This window comes from Mixophyes fleayi, chromosome 9 (genome assembly GCF_038048845.1).
Source record: "Mixophyes fleayi isolate aMixFle1 chromosome 9, aMixFle1.hap1, whole genome shotgun sequence".
Taxonomy (NCBI): Eukaryota; Metazoa; Chordata; class Amphibia; order Anura; family Limnodynastidae; genus Mixophyes; species Mixophyes fleayi.
This window is the reverse complement of record NC_134410.1, coordinates 46,089,600-46,115,131: the sequence shown is the minus strand read 5'-3', so window position 1 is coordinate 46,115,131 and position 25,532 is coordinate 46,089,600. Positions and strand designations below refer to the sequence as shown.

The following is a 25,532-nucleotide window of genomic DNA, read 5'->3' as shown; positions in this document are numbered from 1 at the left end:
TAATGATATATTTTTTTAATTTGAGCGACACAGACATCTTCTTCATTGGGTCGGGGGTGGGGGGGTTCATGGATGGCAAAAGAAAGCATAGTGTAGTATATAATGTGACTTGGTTTGGCTTGGTGTTTTCTGGGCTTAAACAGCCATGGTGAGACACCACTTCTTAAAATAAATGTCTGAAACACTATGCAATATATAAATAAAATGCAAAACAAAATCTGATGATAAGTCCCCTTTAAAGTTGCAATCTGATTTACTTAATGGCAACTGTTCCCAATTATTGTGGCATAGCATCTATATATTATCATAACATGCTGTATGTGGTACAGAAATATAGGTATATTAAAATTAACAAAGGTCAGACGACTTATGCCCAATCCGATATTATTGGGGGTCCCCGATATTATTGGGGGGTCCCCAATGATATCGGATTGGGCATAAGTCGCTTGACATATGGGGACCTCACAGTACCCCTAGCACAGGGGCCTACAGTGTCTTAATCCGGCCCTGCGTAGACCGCATGAAAACCACTAAATAGAGCCAAGATAGAATATAGCACTTGGTCTCTCTGTCAGAGAAAGGATTATTCCACACAACAAAATAAATCAAGAGCTCACTAATTACAACATTTTTATTTTAAGTTTTAGTTAAATTCCTTAAACAACATCATTATTGCTGGCTCATCTGCTGTTATTAAAAATTCTAAACACTTAATTCCCTTTCTGGAGTAGTGACTATCCATTTAGCAAAATCAAATAAAAAAATCTGCTTACTCCCTATATTCTTTATTATAGCATTTGTTTTGATAATGCTTCACTTATTTCGTTCTATAGAAATATTGTTTTTAATTTAGTTATTATTTTCAGTAAAAAAAACACTAGCTTGTATTTTGCCTTCATTTATAGACAACATTCTTGATATTCTGAAAATGCTTAATAATTTAATTGTGACGCATGGATTTGAAGTGTAGTAACACAGAAGCCCTGGAACAGACCCTCTATTCTTCTGAATAAAAGAGTATATTGCAGAAATTAGGTGGCTGTGGCTGGTTCCTCTTTATTTTATTTCAACTTTTTATTTATTGCCGAAATATACTTGATAATACAAAATATGAATCTTTAAGTACAAAACAATATTATAGGTTATTATTTTCAAGTTGCAATATATAAGATATTGGAAGGAAAGCGGGGGTGTAGTTCAGGGGAAAGGGAGTGTTACAGGTATATAAAGAATATGGGTATCAATATTTTAAACATTTCACTGCATCAAATTTAATTTGCTTGCCATGTAGATAGTATGTATTTTTTCCACCGAATGTACCAGACAAAATTGAGATATGGTAGAAAGGGGAGCTCAGTTTGTTTCCAGTTTTTATTTATCAGGGATTTTTTCGTGCAACAAATATATGTGAGATTAAGGGCTAGATTTACCAATCAGATTCTAGCTGTCATTTTGTAGAAAGTACTAAATAAATGAAAGCTAGAATCTGATTGGTTGCTATAGGCAACATCCCCACTTTTTCAAACCCGCAGCTTAGTAAATCTAGCCATAACTCTTTAGAATGGTTGCTAACATCTTGATAAGGGCAGTATAGTACAATAATCCATGGATCTTTAGGAATATTCTTTGCCTCTATTGAATTGATAAGGCTGTATACACAGTCCAATAATGGCAAGGTGCGCGCACAAGTCCACCGAATATGATAAAGTGTTCCCCATGGATACATTTCCTCCAACAATCAGGATTAGCTGTAGGAAACATTTGGGCATTTTATTTTATTGATATAATTTATGTGCCGAATTGTTACAGACAAAATAAGGTGAACGGTTCTGGTTGTTTGGAAGGAAACATTTGCTCACTTGGGTTATGTGTTGGTTTAATTACGTACCTATTATACCCACATCTGATATGGCACAGTATGAGCTTACAGACAATTATGTGTACTTTACTGAGGCAGAAAGAGAGAATGGATATGAAATAAAACAAAAATTAAAACATTCAAAATATTTTAACAATGTTCAAAACCACTTTAAATAAAAAGTGAATATTTCAAACTGGAAACACTTCTGAATTGGCCGCTTATTGGCCTCACAAGAACTGTATGTGGTCAGAGTACAATAGGATAGTTGTATTAAAGAGCTAGCATACACGCAGATGGCAAAAGCATTGAAAATAAATTTATCTGACATAGCTTCACCTACAGTATAAAGTGCAATTTTAACCAGAATATATAAACCATTTTATACCTGCATGACAAGAAACGACCCTATGGTAGACAGCTGGCTTTATATATACAGGGCATATTCATGGAAGACCCGTGCCTTTAAATTAAATTATATTAATTATTACAGATGAAAGTAAACGCTTCGGCAGTGATGACGCTGAATCCAAACTGTGTCTGAGGTCCCTTTTAATGAGTTGAATAAGCTGCCGATGGCACAAGGTACAAGGTAGAATTAGGTTGGAGGCAGAATGTGACTCAACAAGCGACAGCTTGTGGCCAGTAAGGGATTGTAAACAGTAATGCAAGACCAGTGAAGAAGCAAAACTTGGGTCTGTGAAAAGGGTTTCTGGTACTAAAATAAATCATTATACTGTTCTAATATTAATTGCAGCATGAAGATCAAAGACAGAAAGCAGATGAAAGATGCAACCCAACTGAAATCTCTCCACCTCGAATGGTAAAGATTTGATCAATGCTAAAATTCATATGCCACAATAGATGCATGCCTATTTGGTCATTCTGGCTTTGTTGTGTTCACAGTATTTCAGTAAGGATCAGTGCCAATAAGTGTTGTAATGTTACATAGAGTAATCCTGATCACCTGATTTGTGAAGTTCTGATATGGAACCACTGGAATTTTCTTACTATTCCAACAGTACCTAAGGGCTGGGTACACACTACAGGTTTTTCACCCAATTATTGCTCCAAATCACAGTGTATCATTTGATTTCATTTTATAACCGGACTAAAAATCTCTATAAATAATGGAACAATGTTGGGAAATTCTGCAGTGTGTATTCACTCATGACCAGCAGTGTAGGCAGATCTCCATAGAGTTTACAGAGTCACGATCTATTCAGCTGATGGTTATGACAGAAGAAGAGTACAGATCTGTAGGTAAATCTTGTAAAACGTGTATAGTGTGTACACATGTATTGGCATGTTGATCAGAACTTTCATTCGTTGGTAAAATCATTAACGATATTGCATTAGGAGAAATTTTCTGTAATGTGTACCCAGGCTAACGCCAATATTTAAAGGTGTCAACTTTTAGACAATCCTCACCTCTATAAACACTGTGACTCCCGTCTGGAACAACAAGATCATTCCCCAACATGCTAGTTACCTAGATCAAAAGAAAAGACCCTGACCCTATTATAGACACTGGCTTTATATATACATGACACTGGCTTTATGTATACACAGCATATCCATGGAGGGCCTGTGTCTTTAGATGCATATACAGTACAGCAAACAATAAATAGTGCCAAATAAATACCTTGGCAGTGACGGAGCAGAATCCAAGCTTTAACTGAGGTTCTTTAATCAGTAGAATAATATAATAATAGTAACTGCTAGTGACACAAGGTAGAAATAGGCTGGAGGCTACAAACAAGGACAACAAGTGGTCAGGGGCTGGAGAGATCCTAGAAATTCTCCACAAAGGAGCCAAACCTCCACATTTATCCAAGACAATGGCTTGAGTATCAATAGAACATTCATTGGTAGCAAATCAAAAATAACAAGCATGCATCATTGTCAAACTAGAGAAATGTAATCATATACCTCAAACAAACAACAATATGGAGATTACAGTTCTTGAAATTATCTTCTCAATGTGACATTTTGATTTACTTAGAACTCTGTTTTAATAGCAGCAAACTGAGGAAAGTCAAAAGAAGATTCATCGCACACTGCCCAAAGACCAGGCCCAATTATTGTTTCTCCAACATGATCATATGGGGAAGAACCTAGAGTCACCAAAACTACACACTTCAGACCATCCAATTGGGGGGCCTATTAACAAGGTAAAAGGACGCTGGCTTAGGTGGTGGTAGTCATTCCAGCAACGACGATCTTGCTAACACCACTCAGCACAACAAGAAGATTCCGAATGCTGTCATTCCGATATGGAGATAATAGAGATATGTGAAAAAAAAAATGACTCACAACAATTCCGGCATCAGTACAGAGCGACACTTGACACTTACATCACTTGAAAGAGCGAAAGTTACATTCATGCTATTAAGGGAGCAATGCGGGGACCTGACACTTGTCTACTGTCCAACCCTTCCTTAAAAGCATTACACATCCGGTGGCTCCTCGCATTGCCCCCTTAATAGCATGAATGTAACTTTCGCTCTTTCAAGTGACGTAAATGTCAAGTGTTGCCCTATACTGATGCCAGAATTGTTGCAAGTCATTTTTTTCTATCGGAATGACACCATTTGGAATCTTCTTGTCACACTAAGTGGTATCGGCAATATGGTCGTCACAAACTCCTACCCACCTGGCTTAGGAACTGCATCAATAAACATAACTAATAAACAAAATTCCAGCGGCTATAATACATTATATGTTAATGATGACTTGTGTTATGAATGTTAGGTTCCATTTCATTGAGAGAGTGTTACTAATGTTAGTATTAATAGTACTAACAAGTTAAACACTTGAGTAACCTTCCTGCTTAGTTGCAGTATCCAAGCTACTTTTTTTTTTAACGAGAGATTCTGTTTTTATGGTAAATTTCAAATTTCACTCCTCGTCATAGCTGTATAATTATTAGTCTTAATTACATTTCAGATACCAGACAAGAAACACACAAGCATTGAACAAGGCATTGTTAAGTGGCCAGGCTTCATACAACAAGCACATGCCAGGCTTGGATCTGGAAGTAGTTCTAGCCCATGTACACCAGCTTTACCAAGAGCTATTCTGGAGGTAAGTTCACTTTATACAATATGTAGGTTTAACGAATTCAGTGGGGGTAATATACAATGCAGAAAACAGTAGTACAGAGCAAACCATGTTTTGTGACATCATTTACCTAACTCTAGGTCACAGGTCAAACGCCTACCTTAGCTAAACCACATAAGAGTCAGCAAGGCAACCTTTACAGAAGCACAGAGGATTGTGCAGATCAGGTTGTTCCCCTATACGTACTGACACATACAGCTAGCACAGAGTAACATTGCTAAATCACAAAATGGCCTGTGTGTATAAGTAAGTTGGAAGCTGCTTATCGCTTGACCAGCTATTTAATACCTGGATACACAAACAAGAATTCTAAAGCTCTGTACTAAACAGATACATGACACTTTTGCATGTGACACACACACTAAGTCCATAGTTACTCATTCATTGTTTTTTAATGTCCTGCGACCATTCACAAATGAAGCAAACATCTCAAAATTGATCAAATTTTAAACTTTTTAAATAATTAAAATATCTCACCCAATTTATTTCTGAGACAGCAGAGTGAACAAGCAGCTTATTATATTTACTTAGTGCCCCCAAAACACTATTCCAAATTATTTGGCCACACTTTACAAATTGTTTGCAAGCCATGCAGAGAAGCATAGACAAGTAAACACAATGTACAATTGGAGCAAGCCAAGATACATTTCTAAAGTTTGTACACGAGTACTCTCCAGGATTACTAAGGCCTTACATCTCTTGGTACCATGCTTATGAGAATTTGCCGGTGCGTTTGTATTGGTGGATGCTGCGGCTCCAACCAGGGGAGGTAAATTATTAGCAGACATTGGATTGATACCAGACACCGTTGGACAGCAACGGAATGACAGCTTGCGGCTTCCTGTTATTCAGTAGTAAAGGGGAATTCCAAACACAAATACCAACACAAATTTTTTAACTTCAAAATCAATGCTGATAGATATTTTTTTTTAAATACTTTCTTTAATGTTTTTGTTATTATTTTACTTTATTTCTCATAGCTGTTCTAGTGAGCTATGTAAAGTTTTGAAACTGCTGCTACTTCTCACACTTCCTTAGTGTTCTAACGGCATTGTTAGCAAATGTGTTGTTTATTTTGCTTGCAATATCTTTAATATCATGACATGTCATTTGTAGTTTCAATTTTGTGTGTGTCCATTTTACATCTCCCAAAAAAAAACAGAGTGTATCTTTGTGGATAAAAGTAACTTTAAACACAGGAAATCACGTTCCATTGAGTCATACAAACACATAATTATTGTTGCATGGCAATCCCCCTCCCTAATAGTAATAGCTCAAAGCTGCACATGCAATACGTTACAATTTAGTGAACTCCTATTCCCTACAGCAGGCGTGTGGCTCTCCAGCCCCTGGCCTCAACGTCCCCTACCTCTGCTCCAGAGGATCCAAAATGAATACAGAGGCCTCACTGATTTCATAATGATCACAGTCTCACAACCAAAACATGGAATTACTGCAGAATTTTATCTTAAATGCCTAAATGTAAAATAATTATATAGATTTCACCAAATATGGACATGATAGATCAGTATATTGCCAATATACTTCTTTTTTCCTCCACTAAGAAGTGTCCACAAAGACTACTTTCATTATTAATATTATCCTAGGTTAATAAAGCGGTAACAATATACATAGCGCTGTACCATTTGTAAGAGGTACACTGACATTTTTGCATTATAAAATACAAAGTGATGCAAAAGGGTGAGGAGCTCTTTGTTTTTCCATGTATATTCTCGAGATCATCAAGGAAAAGGATAAAATTATTATGTATAACTAAAACTCTCTGGAGAGCCAGATGGAAATGGTTTGCTCGTTCAGGGCCGTCTCCTGTGATCCAGCATTATTATTTCATCCATGTGTTTGTATTTGTTTTCTCTCTTAAATAAAGAATGAAAATCTCCGCTCCAGTAGAGACAATCACTACAGCAGCTCCCTCTCTGACATGATCATAACTCCTCTGACCCCGGGAAAGGATGATGTGTTCTGGAGCGCCCTGCAGGTTGAAGAACGGCCTCCTAAGGTAGAGGGGAATGCCTTCACTGACAATTTCTTTTTCAACTGAAATTCAAGTCATAGCTGCATTACAGATTACTTTTAAAGCCTCAAATATCTGCGCCTGGATTCTCCGTCCCTGTAGTCTGCTGTTTTATATAATAATTCACAGATGGCGCAGACTGTGTTACTCTAGAGCTAGTGTATGAGGGGAGTGTGCACAGTAATAGGTCCACAAAGCATACCTAACTAACTTCCACTGAAGTGATGTAATATTTAAAGAACAACTAATGTATAGACATAGGAACTAATTATAGTAAATACCTTGACCCAAAAAAACCAGAATGGACGGGAGTAATACCGTAGTTCTGTGTCATTCAGATAATCAATTAGTAGTGCCTCTGAAATCTCTTACTGTCAGTAGAATTTAGGATTTTATGTACGAGTAGCTGGTGATTGGGAGGTTGTAACATCCTGCTAGTTTTAGGGAGAAACTGTATAGACAGTACAAGAACCCTACTGGCTTTCCTCAACATAGACCTGATAGTATTCATGAGTAACTAATATATATATATATATATATATATATATATATATATATATATATATATATATATATTATATATATATATTATATATATATACACACATACACACTAGAACCCACCCGAACTTTGGGTATCCGAGTACCGAGCTGAGCAGCTCGGTACTCTCCCGCCCGTTCCAAATCCAAATCGAGGCCGAACGTCATCGTGACGTCGTCGGATCTCGGGGCTCGGTTCTCGCGATACTTCAACTTTATAAATACACGCCTCCACAGCAATCCATCGCCATTTCACAGAGGGAGAGAGCAGGGTGTAGTCATAGGCTGATTAGAGCAGGGACAGAGAATACAATATTGTTCTTGCAATTGCTCTAACCAAAATCGCTAGTGCAGAGAGGAGGATAGAGGTTTATTATTTTTTCTTAATATTTGGCACTCCCCAGCGCTTTTGGGGTGTCCCCCATAATTGTGCATAAATATTTCTGGCTGTCAAAAGTCATATCTGTCAGCAGTATCTACTAAATAATTTTTACCACTCCTCAGTGCTTTTGGGGTGTCCTCCCTAATTGTGCATTAATATTTCTGGCTGTCAAAAGTCATATCTGTCAGCAGTATCTACTAAATAATTTTTAGCACTCCTCAGTGCTTTTGGGGTGTCCTACCTAATTGTGCATTAATATTTCTGGCTGTCAAAAGTCATATCTGTCAGCAGTATCGACCAAATAATTTTTAGCACTCCCCAGTGGTTTGCGCTCAGAATGGATTCAAAGCAGTCCACATATGATCAGAATGAGCAACCAGGTTCTGTCACCAGTCCTGATGTTAGTGTTCCCAGTACGTCATCTGGCCAAGGCGATGTCAAACAACAGAGTGTTTCCAAATTAGTGCAAAAACCAAAACCAAAAAAAATTTACTGTATTGAAGCGAAAAAGAAGTGTAACTGAGCAAAAGTTAAGTGACGATAAAAAAAAAATTGCAAGCATGCCATTCTACACACGCAGTGGCAAAGAGAGAATGAGGCCTTCACCTTTGGCTATTAGTGGCAGATCCCAAAAAGTTACCCAGCCTACAATTGGTGCACAACTACTGTTACGCGTCAAAGCCGAGCTGCAAGATAACAGTGAGGCTTTACAGGAGAATATTTGCCCTGATTCACAAATGACAACAATCCCTGTGGAGAGTCCATCCAACAGTGGGATGTCTAATCGTGAGCATTCTGCTGATGTGTGCCTTAATAGCCCGAGTGTAGCCGGTGATACCCAAATTGAGGATGCCACTTTGGAATTAGAAGAGGATGAGGGGGAGATTTGTGTAGGCGACAAGGGCGCTAATGAGGATGTTGATGAGGATGAGGTTGTTTGTGTAAGTCCTGCACCAGTGGCAGCAGTTCTGGCACGTGACAAGAAAAGTGTAGGGTGTAATATACATTCAAAGACGATGGCTGCATTGCCAATATGCATAGATGGAGAGGAAGACAATCTGTTTTGTGTGTAGAATAAATGAAGGCCTACCAACGAAGAATTAAACTGTTTTTTTGGATGATTTATTACCTCAAAAATTAGATTACTTGTCTCTAAAACAGTTGGAGCACTAAATTGGGTTAATTTAGGCCCAAAAACATGGATTTTCCCAAAAAATAGCAAAACAAAACCAAACAAAACCAAAACCAAAACCAAAACACGCAATGGCGGTTTTGCAAAACCAAAACCATAACACGACGGTAATCCAGATCCAAAACCGAATCCAAAACCAAAACACGGGGGTCAGTGACCATCTCTAATATATACACACCGATCAGCCACAACATTAAAACCAGTGACAAGTGAAGTGAATAACATTGATTACCATGTTACAATGGCACCTGTCTTGAAGTTGATGGGCAGGAGCAGGAAAAATGGGCAAACGTAAGGGTCTGAATGACTTTGACAAGGCACAAATTGTGATGGCTAGACGAGCATCTCCAAAACGGCAGGTCTTGTGGGGTGTTCCCGGTATGCAGTGGTTAGTACCTACCAAATGTGGTCCAAGGAAGGACAACAGGTGAACCGGCCAAAGGGTTATGGGTGCCCAAAATTTATTGATGTATGTAGGGAGCGAAGGCTAGCCCGTCTGGTCCAATCCCACAGAAGGGCCAAGCAGAGACATGTTTTTCAAGCAAAACTTCCTTCAACTCAATCAATGTAACTAGTGCAAGAGCAAGACATGAAACATGTACGTGCATTTTTAGCTCAATCCAAGTCAACATATGGGATGAAATCAAACTATTCGGAGAAACAACTATGGTGCACATTGGTGTTATCATTGGTCTCCATCCCTGTACTGTAATCTACATCTACTCAGACGCTAATAAAAGTATGATAGTTTTTACTGGGTACCACATGGAAACACTACCATAATTTCCCAGGTGGATTTTCTTCACTATAATTAATTAAAACCAATTACATTTTTTGCTTGTTGGAATTTTTTGTGGTTCACCGTTAATACCAGTTATTTGGCAAAATGTACTTTTACAATACCTTGCACAATGACAAAAGCTATTTTGAGCACTTTGTTTCAGTTATAGTCAGAGTGGGCTGCAATGTAATATCATTAAATATCTTAAAGTTGTAAGCATACAGCAGTGATTCTACTTTAAACAAAATTACCTGTATGAAAGGGTTTTTATTTAACTAAATTGTAAATTCAGTTCTTAATGATGCCAAAGATTTTTAAGAAAAAAAAAATACATTTCAGTTGCTAATGTTATATTAGAAAAAGTTACTGTATTTTCTTAGCCTGACTAAACATGGAAATAAATCTTTCTGACAGTGTCTAAGTATCTCTAAAATTCAGCCGAGCATTGCAAATGATGTTTTCAAACCTATTAGAACTTCAGAACTCTACAAACAAACTAGAGCGAAGACTAGAGAAGTAACAGAGGCTGTTCTGTAAATGCGATGCACAAATCCTAATTTCATAGATATAAAGTATAGCTTTTTATGGCTCTCAAGAAAAATAAATTAAGCATACCGAAATCTGATGTTATTAACTCTGTTTTTGCCTGTGTTCAGAAATATGATGTGTCTATACTATATTGCATATTAATATAGCATAGGCATTCCTCTTATCAGTTACTAAGGCAAGTGCTCACCCAAAAGAAAAATGACTGCCAGAAGCTTTAGGGATTGATTTTCATTGAAATTTTAGATGTATATCAACAGTATATAGCTTATTATAAAACAACAGGGCACCTGTATAAAACATTAATTAATTAATGCAAGGCTATCCATCCTACGCCCACACCCCTTCAGTGTCCAATTACCACTCTTATGTCTCCCATGTTTATTCATCTTTCCCTAATGTCTCCCGTTTTCATACATCTTCCTCATGTCTCCCTATCGATTCCCTTTCTCTGTCCACTCTCCCAATGTGCCCCGATCTTCATCCTAGGTAACCTCCTCCCTCACCCACTACTCCTCTCACCCCCTTATTTACCCCTTGACTTTGCAAATCTATACTTGTCCCTGCTCATATATTGCCCTTTCATTAGTGAATTCTGAATTGGGAATATATAATACATGTTTTACGTTTTCACATATTTTATTATACAAGTAGCCAGTGTGGGGATGTCTTTTTCTTTCAATCCAAAACAACATAAGACTAAATATAGGGTCCTGATCTGAGGGCTGCTCGCTGCTTAGAACACTGTCTGCTAATCATACCCCTGATTGGCCACTTTACAGTTTAGGAACTCTACGTGACATTTGTACAGTGTTTTTAACACCAATGGTGATGGGGATTCTGACTGTTTTACACCAAGCTCTCTAATATGCTGCTTAACTAGTGTCCTCACACAAAGATATAAAGTGTAGTGAAATGATGGAAGTGTCACCGCTGACTGAAGGACAAGCTGCATGTTAGAGAGCTTGGTATTAAACAAGCAGAATCCCCAGCACATATAGAGAAGCTATGTGGACGTATTACCGTATAGAACACCAAATCTTAACTGTAGGAAGATGGTATCTGCCAGTGCTCTCCATCTGTGCGCTCCTCTGCCGCTTTTTCCTCTTGTCAACCCAAGCAAGCTGGTGCGGGCAGGCTGGTTGTCTGGTGGGTGGGTGTGGACGTCCTTCTCCTTCTTCCTTTCTGTGATTCTATCAGCTCCAAAGCCCTACCTCCGCGAATCCTCTTTGCGACCTTATTACACAGCACTGTACATTGAGGGGATCATGATACCATTTAAAAATATACAATGACATAAAACAGAATGTAAATATGTCGCTGCCCAAATGAGCTTACAATCTAAGAGGTACGGTGAACAAATGATACATAAGGTAGTAGTTTTAAAGGAAGGCTTATAATGAGGTTGCTTACACTTTAAAATAAATGTAATGTCTGCTATGTATGAACTTTAACCTGTTAAAATTGTTACAAAAGCCAAAAGTGAACAACATATATTTTAGGCTTAATAGGCCTTTAAAGGACTATTGCGTTTATGTCAGAAGCCTTTGATATCCCCTTGTCTCCACATAACTCTATAAGACTTCCCCTGTGTGTTTTCTTGCTGGTCTTTCACCCTTCTCTGACAACCCTTGCTATAATTTATTTGCTTGCACAAGTGAGCAGCCTTGTTACTAAAATAAGACTGAAGAGAGGCACGGATTACAAATTTGTCTTTTTATATTTCAGGTTCCAGAGAGAACCACATCGAAGTTTTATAAGGATAGTCGCGGCCACCAGAGAAGTCCATCTGGGTGAGTCGAGCCAACAGATCACATTACACTTCCATCCTGGGTCACAAGTACGACCAGGCAGACAATTCTGGGAACATAATTGCAAGTTTCACTTGATGTATTATAAGAAATACAAATTATAGTTATACTAAGAAAAAGGAACCAGTGGAATCATTCATAACCCCACACACATGCACACTGCTAAGACTGACAGCTAGGATTAGTGCTTTGGAAGAATATCATTTAGCCTGGCAGCGGCATTTCTGTCTTCAAGGAAACTTAGAGAAGATATTTAATATTACACAATGATGTAGAAGTAAATGTGTTCTTAACCACTATTGTTCAGGTTCAATTTTAAATTACTCTTGCCCATCATTCACTTAGAATGAACACAGAATAATGAATGAGAACACTTATTTTAAAAATCCATTTAAGAGACATCTACTTGCGTACATAAAAGTGATATTTAAAAATAATACATGGGCATTTAACATGCATTTAGATCTTAACTGACTGACATCACTCATTATATTATTGTGGCATATTCCACTACAAATTCCATACATTTCAGTTTTTCAGCAACTCGGGTCCAATACTTTCCATGCAGTTGGGTTCCTGGAGAAGAGCAGTGTGTGTAAAACGTGTGATCAGTTTTGGAATCACCAGACAGGCAGGTGTAAGGTATAGGTGGGGGCGATAAATTTATTTCAGTATGAAAACTCTGGAAAAATATGAATTTGTTTAGATTGTTAAATTGTTTTGGCCATTCTAAATACGCAAGAATGGGTTGCAACCTGAAAAGCAGAAAGATAAGAAGTAAACAATTGCTGCTGTTTGGTAAGGAGTTCATGGACATGATCAGTGAACAGTCTTTCCTCCAGTAATTGTGAAGAGCACAACTAAACAATTAAGGATGGGAATAACTGTGACACTGTGGGGAAAGACCAGGCGATTTTAGTAGCCATTAGTCCTTGTGCTCCAAATTAAGGAAACTTCATTTATCCAGAAAATCCAGTCTTAAAAAGTCAGGATAATAGTTAATACATGTATAAAAATGGTGTCAACTCCTCTTACTATCCAAGGCCCTGCAACGACACCACTATGGCTTGCTGAACCTGGCAACCTGTATTCAGTATGCTGAATGCTGTTTACCAGTCAGCAAGGCATAGCGGTAGAGCTGCATGTACTTAACAGTAAAAATGAACCTGCAGAAAAAGATTAAAATAATAATAAAAACATAATCTACTACAAAATGTTTTCAAATAGCAAAAACATGTAAAAAAGATGTCTCCATTATTTATTGGCATATGCTGGAGCTTTGTAAATACAAACTAATTTAAAAAATAGAAGCCTTCTAGCAAACACTATCATTTCACATTCAAACAATGTCAGAAAAAAACATTAGCGCTGTGAAGAACTTGATTTGGTCATTAAAGTATCTTAATATCATCATCATCATCATTTATTTATAGTACCACTGATTCCGCAGCGCTGTACAGAGAACTCATTCACATCAGTCCCTGCGCCATTGGAGCTTACAGTCTAAATTCCCTACTATAGACACACACAGACTGACAGACAGAGACAGACTAGGGTCAATTTTAATAGCAGCCAATTAACCTTTCAGTATGTTTTTGGAGTGTGGGAGGAAACCGGAGCACCCAGAGGAAACCCACGCAAACACGAGGAGAACATACAAACTCCACACAGATAAGGCCATGGTCGGGAAATGAACTCATGACCCCAGTGCTGTGAAGCAGAAGTGCTAACCACTAAGCCACCATGCTGCCTGTTTTATTACGCATATTAAGGGTTCTATCTGTTTTTTTGGGAGATATCTGAAGTGCTCGATTCGCCTCTTCTTTTTTTATATCACATTCACAACTGGTGTATGGTTGAAGTTTATCTAACAGCACTGGCTTATAGAGAGCTGGTGGATTTTCCCATCTATTTTTATATTATCCTAATAAATGTAATTTTGTTTTTTATAACAGTAACATTTTATTTATTTTTTATGCAAGATGATAACAAAAAACAGGAAACGAGACAACTGGGTGGAATGAATTGCATGTTTCCATAACAGTACTTCAGGAGAACACAAACAGAGTAGCAACTATTTCCCTTGCTCCACCTTATCTGAGGTGTTGGGAGTTCTCCTTCTAGGACCCCAATCCTCTGTGCCATTGGCATCCCTAAAGTAAGCTCACTAAGGATGGCATGACTTGGTGCAGGCTGCAGCAGATCACTACGGTGCCCTGTCTCCTGCCAACAGCGATCTTCTTTGTGAAGATTTTTTTTTTTTTTTTTTTTTAAATTCCAACACACAAGGTGGAGCGATCCTGAATCAAAACAAATTCAGCAGGGAATAAAGGCTCTACGCAGCAGGGTGATTAGTATAGTATTCATGGAAGATTAGCATAGCAACCACTTAACGGCCAGACCCTCTCTCCTGGCAAAGAGAGGAAAAATATCTGATTTTGCAAACTATAATGACTTCACTGCTGAGCACTAACCTTCTATGCTTCCTCCACTAGTGGTTTCATTCAACAGTCCAAGGAGCAGCCTGAAAACACAAAAAGTGTCAGTGCAACTGGGAATCTCAATCAGAGCAGCAGATTAAAACCAGGTGATTGTTTAATCCATGTATAATAATTAGACTTGCACTTTGCCACATCCAACATGTTCATAATAACAATGGTAAAGTAACATCTATTAATTAACAGCAGAGTGAGTTTCTGTTTATGCATATATGTATAACATAATTATTTACATTTAATTACTAATTATTAATTATTTCAACTATGAAATGCATTATATGTGGTACCGTACTTTTTATACACCAAAAGCTTTTCATGTATGATAATGCAGAGTTTTATTCCCTCACTAATTGTTTATTATAACAGTAGTGCAACCTGGCTATTTTCCTCCTTCCCACTGCTTATGTTGTGACTAGGCTCTTATTATTGAGCTCAGACACACACTGGCATTTTTGACTATGCTTCCACACTGGAAAGATCACCATTGTCTCCTCATAATAACCACAGTACAGGAACCTCTGGGGTGTGCAGGGTGGACCTATACAGCATCTTGCAACCGGATTGGCTGGCTGTACAGTGGAGCATGGGAATTGTAATCATTTTTCGATTCCTCTCCTGTTTTGCCAGAACCTTATTTGTGTGAAAAAAATGTGTTTTTGCTAAAAGTTTTGAAGAAGCAATATTTAATGCACTCCCTCAACATCATGAAAAGCAGCACATCCTAGGGGTGCGAGTAAAAATCGGAACAGTACAGGATTATGAAGGAGAATACATTACAGAGCTCCCCCTGCTGGCAGTTAGGTGCTTACTTGTAATAAGTTACTAGCTAGGGACTGGTTAATTGTATTGAAAGAAAATGTAGCCCTCCCCACTACACCAGCGCAAGTGAGCAGACAAACCTCTCACCTGCAGGGCTATTTCAGCCACCAGCAGGGGGCGATATAACCAGGTACGCTCTGGTACTGTTCTGTTTGTACTTTATTTACACCTGATAATTGGTTACGCTTGTGTAATCGTTCACATTCTTTCTGCATATGTGTTATTATTGAAAAACCACTAATAGTAAGAGCCTATTTTATTTGATCTGTCCTCGGATAGTTTGCTACTGAACTTCAAGGCTGAGCCCTGAGGATGAATGGCAGTTTGGACATCACAGTGCACTTCGAGTGATTTCATTTGGAAGTGACAATGCATTTAAATCTCGAAGTCCAATATTGCAATTAAACGTGACATTGCTTCAGTGGTTGTCATTCAAATGGAGTGGCACATGGCAGATGAAGTAATACGTTAATGCACTTGGTTACCACTACTCCCTAAAGCTGTGCATGTGTCATATGACTTACATTTCAAACCATTTTAAAGGGAATAAAACTGCATTGGAAAATAGGTTTTATATATATAATATATATATATATATATATATATATATATATATATATATATATTAGAGATGTTCACTGAACCCAGTGTTTTGGTTTTGTTTTTGGATCTGGATTAACTTTGTGTTCTGGTTTTGGCAAAACCCCCTCTCGTGTTTTGGTTCCCAATTTTTTTCTAAAATCCCTAATTTTTTTTTTGCTAAAATCATATAACTTGGCTCTTTTTTTATCCCTACATTATTATTAACCTCAATAACATTCATGTCCAGTAATTTCCAGTCATTTTTTGTCAAGTGACAAGAACACTGCTACTCCTCCTGTTTCTGTATGAGCAATGGCACTGAGCAATGTCACTGGAGACTGACAAGAACACTGCTACCCCTGTTTTCTGTGAATGACGTTTTGCCTCGATTCAAAGTAACGAGTCGGCTCGCGAGCCTACTCGGATCCCCTACGTTCGGGTGAGCTCGGTTTTCAGAAAACCGAGCCTGTGCATCTCTAATATATATATACATATATGTCACCTATCTGCTGTTTAGCGTTTTCCACATACGTATATGAAAATTAGTGTTCACTTTATTTTTTCAAGCTGCTTTCCAGGAGCTTCTAAACCCTTGGAATACCCTGCAACTTTTTTAACCTATTTCCTCACCTTTTTATGCTGTTTGTAAATTAGTTTGACACATGAAAAATCATTGAACAATGTGTCAAAAGTTGATTCATGCTTTTACCTAGAATCTTCATAACACAGATAACACACACATTGGATAAACACGCTGTCTTGTAAAATCATTAGCAGCTTTTTGATTTTGGAACGCAATTGTGTGACCTCCAGTTGCTTCTATTTTGAAACCAAAGAGGTGGGACCCAGCCCTTGTGGGCCAGAGCTGGAAGTCATGTTTGATGGGTTAGTTTGAATACTTCAGAACTTATATCAGGTTAAAGTACAGAATTTTGAAAATGAAAGACTAATCACAATTGGGAAATAAAAGTAAATAATGCACTGACTCAAATGCCTAATTAGGGATATCCAAAAATGTTTCCTATTACCACATATGTTTTATTAAAATTTATTCATAATTACCTTTACTCAGGACACATTGTTCTGCAACAGTTTTCCCATGTATTTCCCTAATGGTGGAACCTGGTTTGAATTAAGTAATTTAAATTATATAGTCGCTAATTTCAAACCAGATTCTTTCAATTGGAAATTGCAGGAGAATAATATTATTTGGATGCCTCTCTTCTCCAGTTAGTAAAACACCTCCCCATACTTCCCAACATCGCAAATATACAAATTGGGACACAGCTCCGAAAGGGGGTGTGTCTAGGTAATGTTAGGGGGGGGCGTGTCTGTGTCATGTTAGGGGTCATGGTACAGTAGGTATGATTACACAACCTGGGGGCGTTTTTAAGCGCTAGGCCACCCCCAACACCCCTCCCTGTCCCCATAAATCACCCTTCACTTGCGGCCGGCACCAGTGATACCGGCTCACAACGGCATACCATCCAACTCTCCCATCTATCAGATCAAATCTGTCCCAATTGCAATGGCAGGACAGAGCTTTGAAATCTGGACTGTCTTACCTAAATTGGGAAAGTTGGGAGGTATTCACCCCACTACCACAATTATCCAGCCCATAGCTCCCATAGAATTTGTTCCAAACTCAAAACTGTCTGGGTGTTGAGGCCCTATTTGAAGTAGGGTGTTGAACATCAAGGGGTTCCAAGGGTGTTGAACATCAAGGGACTAGATAATTTGTCTACTTTAAAGCTTAACTTTAAAACTTTTTCATTACTAAAGTTCTCCTTTAAGTGTGAAAAATGGATGACAAGCAAATGAATGGATCAGGCCGAGGTGAATATTTTATATCACTACAATAAAACACTTTTTTGAGTAAAACAAGTCGAAACATTATTTTAACTTACTTTTTTTTTTATCAGTTCTACAGTCTCCATCTGAACAGAAACAAAATATAACCATTCCAATGATATTTATCTTTGTGAGAGTTCGGAGGGGGGAGGGGAGGGGCTACAATGCAATTTTGTATTTTCAATATCTGAACACCAAATGAAATTGAAATGCCAATGCTAATCCTTGGATGTTGCAACTGAATACAGGAATATTAAACAGTGCTCCCACCTTCAAAGTCTTAAGTCTGGTCACAGAGGTTGAACTTGCGAGCTCTGGGACCCGGTGCGGGGAGGAGGGAACCGGGACCCCGACCCTTGGCATCTGCGATGCAGCAGGCCACATTATCTCCATGGGTCCCCGTGCACGGCACCTGCCTCACCTATGGTAGTTCCACCACTGGCTGGTCAACAATCCCAGTTCATGACACTGACTGCTCTGCTTGCTGGTTGGTCTCTCAACAGAGACAATCCAGAAGGATTTAACTTACAGAAGATCTAAAGCAGTAGGTTTTCAGGAGCCCACTTTGGAATAATTTTCCCCACATTTGGTTCACCCAAAAGAGTAGACCTAAAATAGATAGTTAATCCTTTAAAGGCCCATGAACAACCCTTTAAGATCCTGATAGATGGGACCTAAAGAGGATTGGAAATTTCAAAGTGCACAACCTCTTGAAGACAAGTCTAGACGCTCATATCTTTAGGATCAAGTTTGGTGGTCACTGTCCAACATCTACAAAATAAATGTTTTTTTTCAAGCCAGAAGCATACTAACAAACAGAGCAACCCCCATCAAGAGATGTAAATGAGTCCTAAATCACATTTTAAAACGTATCATTCTGCAAGATCACTGCTCATTTAAGAATAAACCACCACTGAATTGATTTTTAATTTTGTTGTAGTTCCTAAGAATACTTAAAAGATCCAATTTAGCACAATGTAATGTACTGTACGTTTCCAGCAAATGGATAAGGTTTAAAAATAATTGATGTTTGCAAATCGATGGAACTCGCTTCACATGATTGCTGCCTTCACTATGAGATAAACAGATTTATAGTGAAAAAATGCTGAACTAAAGAGGCTTCCAGGGGATTTCTTTTAAGTCCCAGAACTCGCACATTTTAACTTGCTCATTGTCTTTATATAAACATAATTCTTTCTTATTATTAAAGTTACATTGCTAGCATTTCAGTAAAGTGCTTTCCATCTTATGCGTGTCCCACTGGCATGTAGGAAATTATCCACTGGGAATTCTGCACTTAAGTCATCAGCTACATTATCCTATAAATGCAGGAAGCCTTTAATTCTGTGTTGCACTACTAGAGCCGTAACGAGGCCGGTGCGGGCGGTGCCGCCGCCCCGGGCGCAGTCCCTAGTGGGCGCAGTGGCCGCCCGCACCGACTTCTGTGTGAGGAGTGAAAAGAAAAAAAAAAAATTAAACAGACCTCAGATTCAGACTGCCGGCCGCCCGGCGCATCCAAGATGGCGGCCGGCACCCGGCTCCACCCCCTTCTGAACTCTGCCCTCTGCCTCAGCGTCTGATGTCATGACGTTGCTAGGCAGCAGAGGAGCAGAGAAGCAGAGAGGAGCCAGGCAGCGACGGCTGGACAGGAGGTAAGTTTCAAAGCAGGGGAAGGGGGATGTAAGCTGCAATTATGGAGGGGATGTAAGCTGCAATTATGGAGGGGATGTAAGCTGCAATTATGGAGGAGATGTAAGCTGCAATTATGGAGGGGAGGGGGGGATGTAAGCTGCAATTATGGATGGAGGCAAGAGGGGGGGAATGTAAGCTGCAATTATGGATGGTGGCAAGGGGAGGGGGGAATGTAAGCTGCAATTATGGATGGAGGCAAGGGGGGGGGGATGTAAGCTGCAATTATGGATGGAGGCAAGAGGGGGGGAATGTAAGCTGCAATTATGGATGGTGGCAAGGGGAGGGGGGAATGTAAGCTGCAATTATGGATGGAGGCAAGGGGGGGGGGGGGGAATGTAAGCTGCAATTATGGATGGAGGCAAGAGGGGGGGAATGTAAGCTGCAATTATGGATGGTGGCAAGGGGAGGGGGGAATGTAAGCTGCAATTATGGATGGAGGCAAGGGGGGGGGATGTAAGCTGCAATTATGGATGGAGGCAAGAGGGGGGGAATGTAAGCTGCAATTATGGATGGTGGCAAGGAGAGGGGGGAATGTAAGCTGCAATTATGGATGGAGGCAAGGGGGGGGGAATGTAAGCTGAAATTATGGAGGGAGGCAGGGGGGGAATGTAAGCTGCAATTATGGAGGGGGGGAGGGGATGTATGCTGCTATTAGGGAGGGGGGAATGTGTGCTGCTATTAGGGAGGGGGGGAATGTGTGCTGCTATTAGGGAGGGGAGGAATGTGTGCTGCATCTTGCTATTATGGAGGGGGGGGATGCTGCTATGCTTTATGAGGGATGGGGGGGTATGTTGCCCTAATGTGTGAGGGAAGGGGGGTATGTATTAATATAATGTGTGATATGAGGGTAGGGAGGTTGGGTGTCTTAGTACATGGGTGGGAGGTAGGCTATTAATTTAATGGTGACGTTTAGGCGGGGCTAATTATTTAATGGGTACTAGTTTATTTGTGGGGTGCTGGTGGGTCAATTTAATTTATTGATGGGGCTTTTTAATTTAATGGTGGGGTCTATTAATTTCAGGTGAGGTATTTATCTGTATTGCAGTCACAAGAATGCTCTCTGTATAGTATGGTGGTCACAGGAATGCTCTCTGTATAGTATGGTGATCATAGGAATCCTCTCTGTATAGTATGGTGGTCACAGGAATGCTCTCTGTATTGTATGGTGATCATAGGAATCCTCTCTGTATAGTATGGCGGTCACAGGAATGCTCTCTGTATAGTATGGTGGTCACAGGAATGCTCTCTGTATAGTATGGTGGTCACAGAAATGCTCTCTGTATTGTATGGCGATCATAGGAATCCTCTCTGTATAGTATGGCGGTCACAGGAATGCTCTCTGTATAGTATGGTGGTCATAGGAATGCTCTCTGTATAGTATGGTGATCATAGGAATCCTCTCTGTATAGTATGGCGGTCACAGGAATGCTCTCTGTATAGTATGGCGGTCACAGGAATGCTCTCTGTATAGTATGGCGGTCACAGGAATGCTCTCTGTAAGGTATGGCGGTCACAGGAATGCTCTCTGTAAGGTACGGCGGACACTAGGAGGCTCTTTATATTGTATGTGTGTGTGTACATGTGTGTGTATATATATATATATATATTTTTTATGTAAGTGCACATCCACATTATTTATGTAATAAATGTATTGCTATACAGCATTACACTATGTGAGTTTCTTCCTCTCCATTATCCTGAATACTACTGAGTATATATGAAGTGCCAGTTCTGGAACCTTTCAACATTGTATGAAGCATCTGCTATTCCCATGGGGTAATAAGGCTCAACTTGATTGGTGAAGATACCGGTTATACCTACAGATAAGCTTTAAAGATCTTTTATCTGGTACGCATATTATATTGGCACGGCGCTGGTGTTCTAGAGTGGTTCCTCATTTCCTTCTTCCTGTTGATCCACTATTATTACCTGAGTGTCTATACCTATTTAGTGGTTAAGATTCTGACTTTTGGTACACCTTTCTGTATTTTTATATACAGTATTATACTATTTGGCGTCCCCTCCCATTTGTTTTGTGTTATATATATTATATTTAGTGTGATGGTGACAAGGGGGCACAATGATAGAGATGGCTCCATGGCACGGTGTGATAAAGGAGAAACTGTTATGGAGAGCACAGTGGGATGAAGGGGCAGTGTGATACAGATGGTACCATTACATTTATGTTTTAATTTGTTTCAGTGAGTTTTATTTCAATAACCAATTAATTTTTTTATACAGCTAGCATGTGATAGCTGCATTTAAAGTACTTTGATTCTATGGAGGCTTATTACATAAAGATCCTTACAAAGCCAGACCAAGAATAATGGAGAGGGAGGTGGTTTCAGTGCGGTCTAGAACTTGTAAAGTGCTAGCCACGCCCCCACAGTAGGTTGACCACACCCACCCGACAATTGACACTCCCACTTAGATGGGGGGCGCCGGTTCCCTGTCTCGCCCAGGGCACTAAAATGGCTAGTTACGGCACTAGTGCAGCACTAGTATATAACATATCACTTACTGTATGCTATAATGCAACCCTCTATAATGGGTTTACATGTTTTTCTTGTAAGCTGGCTTGTTACTGCATTAAATAAAGTGTCCGTAACAAAATATTGCACAATACTTCCAATGTACAAATGGGATCATGTAACACATTGTTTTGAACTATAGAAAGTAAACAGTGATCTTGAACCCTTGTAATATTGTGGAAATCTGAAATCATTTGTAATACCAAGTGCACATGAACCCTTGTGTGATTGTTGATGTAAGTGGTGACTTTTATACCAACAATCATAGTAACATTCATAAATGGATTAAGAACACTGGTTCAGTGATATTATGATGCATGACACAGATCTCAGATGATCTTTCCTATAACATAAGAAAGATGCTTGATAGATGAGAGATAAAAGAGAATGCCAATAGAGTGAAAAATGCAAACTATGAAATGGCAGAATATTATTTAACAAAATAATGATCATTAATTTAATTATGTTGTTTTAGGGTCATCTAAAGATACCCAAGTGGTACAGAATTATCCCCAACAATTAGGAAAGCCTGAAAGTGAACTACATCTGGATTCTCGAAAGATTTCAGTAGGTGTTATCGTTTATAGATAGAATGTTAACACATTGCAGAGTGCAGCTTTCTTTTAAATAAGTGTTTTTGATTTGTTGTGTACAGGCATTTAAAAAAAAATGCAGAAGTTGTGTTTGTAAATGAATCCGACTACTAACTACCACAACCAATGTAAACGCTACTTAGTGGAATGTTGACTGGATGGCTGCCGCTTTTTATCCAATCGGCTGAATCGCCAACCTTCCACTGAGCAACGTTTACACTGAAACTTCCACAGACTACTATGTCTAGAGAAGTAGTGTTTTCACTGAAATTTCCAGTCTACTATGCCTAGAGAAGCATTGTTTACACTGTAACTTCCGCTGTCTACTGTGCATACCACATACAGTCTGTGCTCAGCAAAACTGCGTAATGCCTACCACACACAGTATAATCTCATGTGCCTTGTATTTGACCCTCTACCCTGCATATCAATCTCATGTCCACCACAGTCCTATGCCCATTACTACAGCCCTCAGCATTACAACTGGTGCCCACCAATACAGCACTGTGCCCAGATTAAGTTTCACATCTGCCACATTCCTATGCCCACAATATACAGCCCTTTACAGAGCATAACAGCCCCATGCCTACCACATATATCCTTGCGCCAACTGTACCAGTCTCATGCCCACCATTACAACTCTGTGCCTTGCCAATTAGTTGCATGACCACCAGTCTCATGCCTGTCACATACAGCCATGTATGCAGCCCCCATGCCCACTTTGTACCACCCTTCATAAAGATTACCAGACTCCTGTTTGATGCCCACCTTATACAATATGCTGACAAAGCACAGTCTTCTACCAGCCTCATTAACACCCTCCTTGCTTTTTCTTTGCATTACATCCCTTTCAGAGTGGTTAATGTTCTCTCCACACTAGCAGAGGCGAGAGCGCTCAGCTAGTGTGGAGAATAAATGAGATGAGATCAAGCCAATTAAACCAGAGATTTCATGTAATAAAACTGAGGAGGTTTTGTGTTGCAACAGTGGTTTCAACAAATGAAAAGGTAAAGTGAAACTGAAATGATCACTAAGACTTCATGGGGCTTTATCAGTGGGGCTGTATCAGTGGGGGAGTATCAGTGCTGGCCGTCATGATGAGGGTCACAAGAGGCAGCATAGCAGGCCATGGGCTCTGTACTGCTTATGTAGCATGTCCAATGTTCACATGTATAACCCTAAAGCCGGTTACACATGGGCCACCATGGATTAATTAAGGATTAATGTCTAATTTGGTCACTCTAGACGGTAACTAAATTGAACAGATTTTGGGGGTTCAACCCATCAGGCTGAGTATCCAGATTAATTCCAGCATTATTATGGTCTGTTGATGCGGTGGAAAGATGGCAGCACACAAAGGCCTATAGGGGCCATCTGCAGTCATTTTCAGACTGCATTTACGAACATGCCCGATAATGGTCCTATTGATTTAGATGTGAGTTGTGATTGGGTCATATACGTGGCCATTATTAGACCATTTGCAGCTTGTATGGCCATTATCAGTGTTCAGATTAATGTTACTCATATGAATGTTACTATTAATACTTTAAATGATTTAAAGCAGCTTGCTTACACATATTTACAGATTGTTTTTGAAAAGCACTTGCAATAATTTTTATTATACTATGCATAAATATCAACCACAGAACCTAATATTATTATTATTATTATTATTATTATTATTATTATTATTTATCATGAACAATCAGTTATATTCAAAATAGAAATGAAAATGTTTTGAAAACATTATAATATAAAAATTCTACGGAACTCTATGTGCTTTTCTGAGCTTCAACATGGAGTGAATTATTTTTTTTTTGCTCTGTTCAGTTTCTCAGGATTGTCTAAGAATTAAGCTATTTAGCAAGAGTTCAGAGAGTAGGTTAATTTACTAATCCCAGTGCAGGCTTCTCCATGTGCCAACATTGACTGCCCGTGATTCATGCCATTAGTCCAACTTGTTCATGTCATTAACCCCATGTGTCTATTACGCTCAGGATAGTGACAGTTTTGCGTAGAAGTAGGCTTTCCTGGGTAGTCACTAGTCTTACAGACCTATTATGGCGGATGTGCCTGTGAAAACTGTGTATAAACTACAAGAAAATGATGACTGGACAAACTTGTAAACGTGTGTAGATTACATTTGGTCACTTAAAAACACAAACAATTGAAATATCTGGAGTTAATGGTTGAAAACCTTTGCAGATATCTTTGAATTTTAGCCTGTATCTATGATAATTGTCAATTCTCTCACTATTTCTTATATTGTAATGTAATTTCAGTTATTGTGCTTTTTTTTCCTTTATATACCAGAGTCCCAAGTTTGTAGCAAAGGGAAAAGACAGCAATAGCTCTTACTTGAAAGCATCATATTATTCCTCTTCCAGCGATGAGATTGGCAGCAGCGATGATGATATGCAGAAGAAAAGGTTGGCTTCTCTTATACTGAACTGAAGTGTTTAGCTATGCCAAAACAGAAAGTTTTAGAGTAACTTTTCTTGGTTGTTGACATTTTTCAGGCAGCTATCAACGATTTTTAATTCTGCACAGCGTCATGCTGTCATAGCAACCACAGTCACATGATGTAATGAGCACAGAGGCTTTTGAACGCCCCTCTAAGCTCTGTCTGCTGTGTTCTGTAAAATTCTCCCCATCATCCTCCCCTCTGCCTTCACATGAAATGCTGTGAGCCAGTGTC

The 25,532-nt window shown here is 39.1% G+C and overlaps 1 protein-coding gene and 1 long non-coding RNA gene across 3 annotated transcripts in view; one reads left to right on the top strand and one right to left on the bottom strand.

Moving 5' to 3' along the window:
* Nucleotides 1-14,795, bottom strand: part of LOC142100606 (uncharacterized) — a 29,889-nt gene extending 15,094 nt beyond the window's left edge. Inside the window, exon 1 of the long non-coding RNA XR_012678865.1 lies at nt 14,743-14,795. This is a non-coding gene — a long non-coding RNA (uncharacterized LOC142100606). The remainder of the gene's footprint in view (nt 1-14,742) is intronic.
* NRK (Nik related kinase) overlaps nt 1-25,532 on the top strand; it is a 184,988-nt gene that overhangs the window by 94,713 nt on the left and 64,743 nt on the right. Inside the window, exons 14-21 of one of the 2 annotated variants that reach the window (XM_075184269.1) lie at nt 2,616-2,681; nt 3,880-4,032; nt 4,808-4,945; nt 6,870-7,001; nt 12,186-12,250; nt 14,764-14,855; nt 22,717-22,808; nt 25,148-25,263. In XM_075184269.1, coding sequence (XP_075040370.1) covers nt 2,616-2,681; nt 3,880-4,032; nt 4,808-4,945; nt 6,870-7,001; nt 12,186-12,250; nt 14,764-14,855; nt 22,717-22,808; nt 25,148-25,263 — 854 coding nt within the window. The remainder of the gene's footprint in view (nt 1-2,615; nt 2,682-3,879; nt 4,033-4,807; nt 4,946-6,869; nt 7,002-12,185; nt 12,251-14,763; nt 14,856-22,716; nt 22,809-25,147; nt 25,264-25,532) is intronic. The other variant, XM_075184270.1, reaches the window with a different exon arrangement.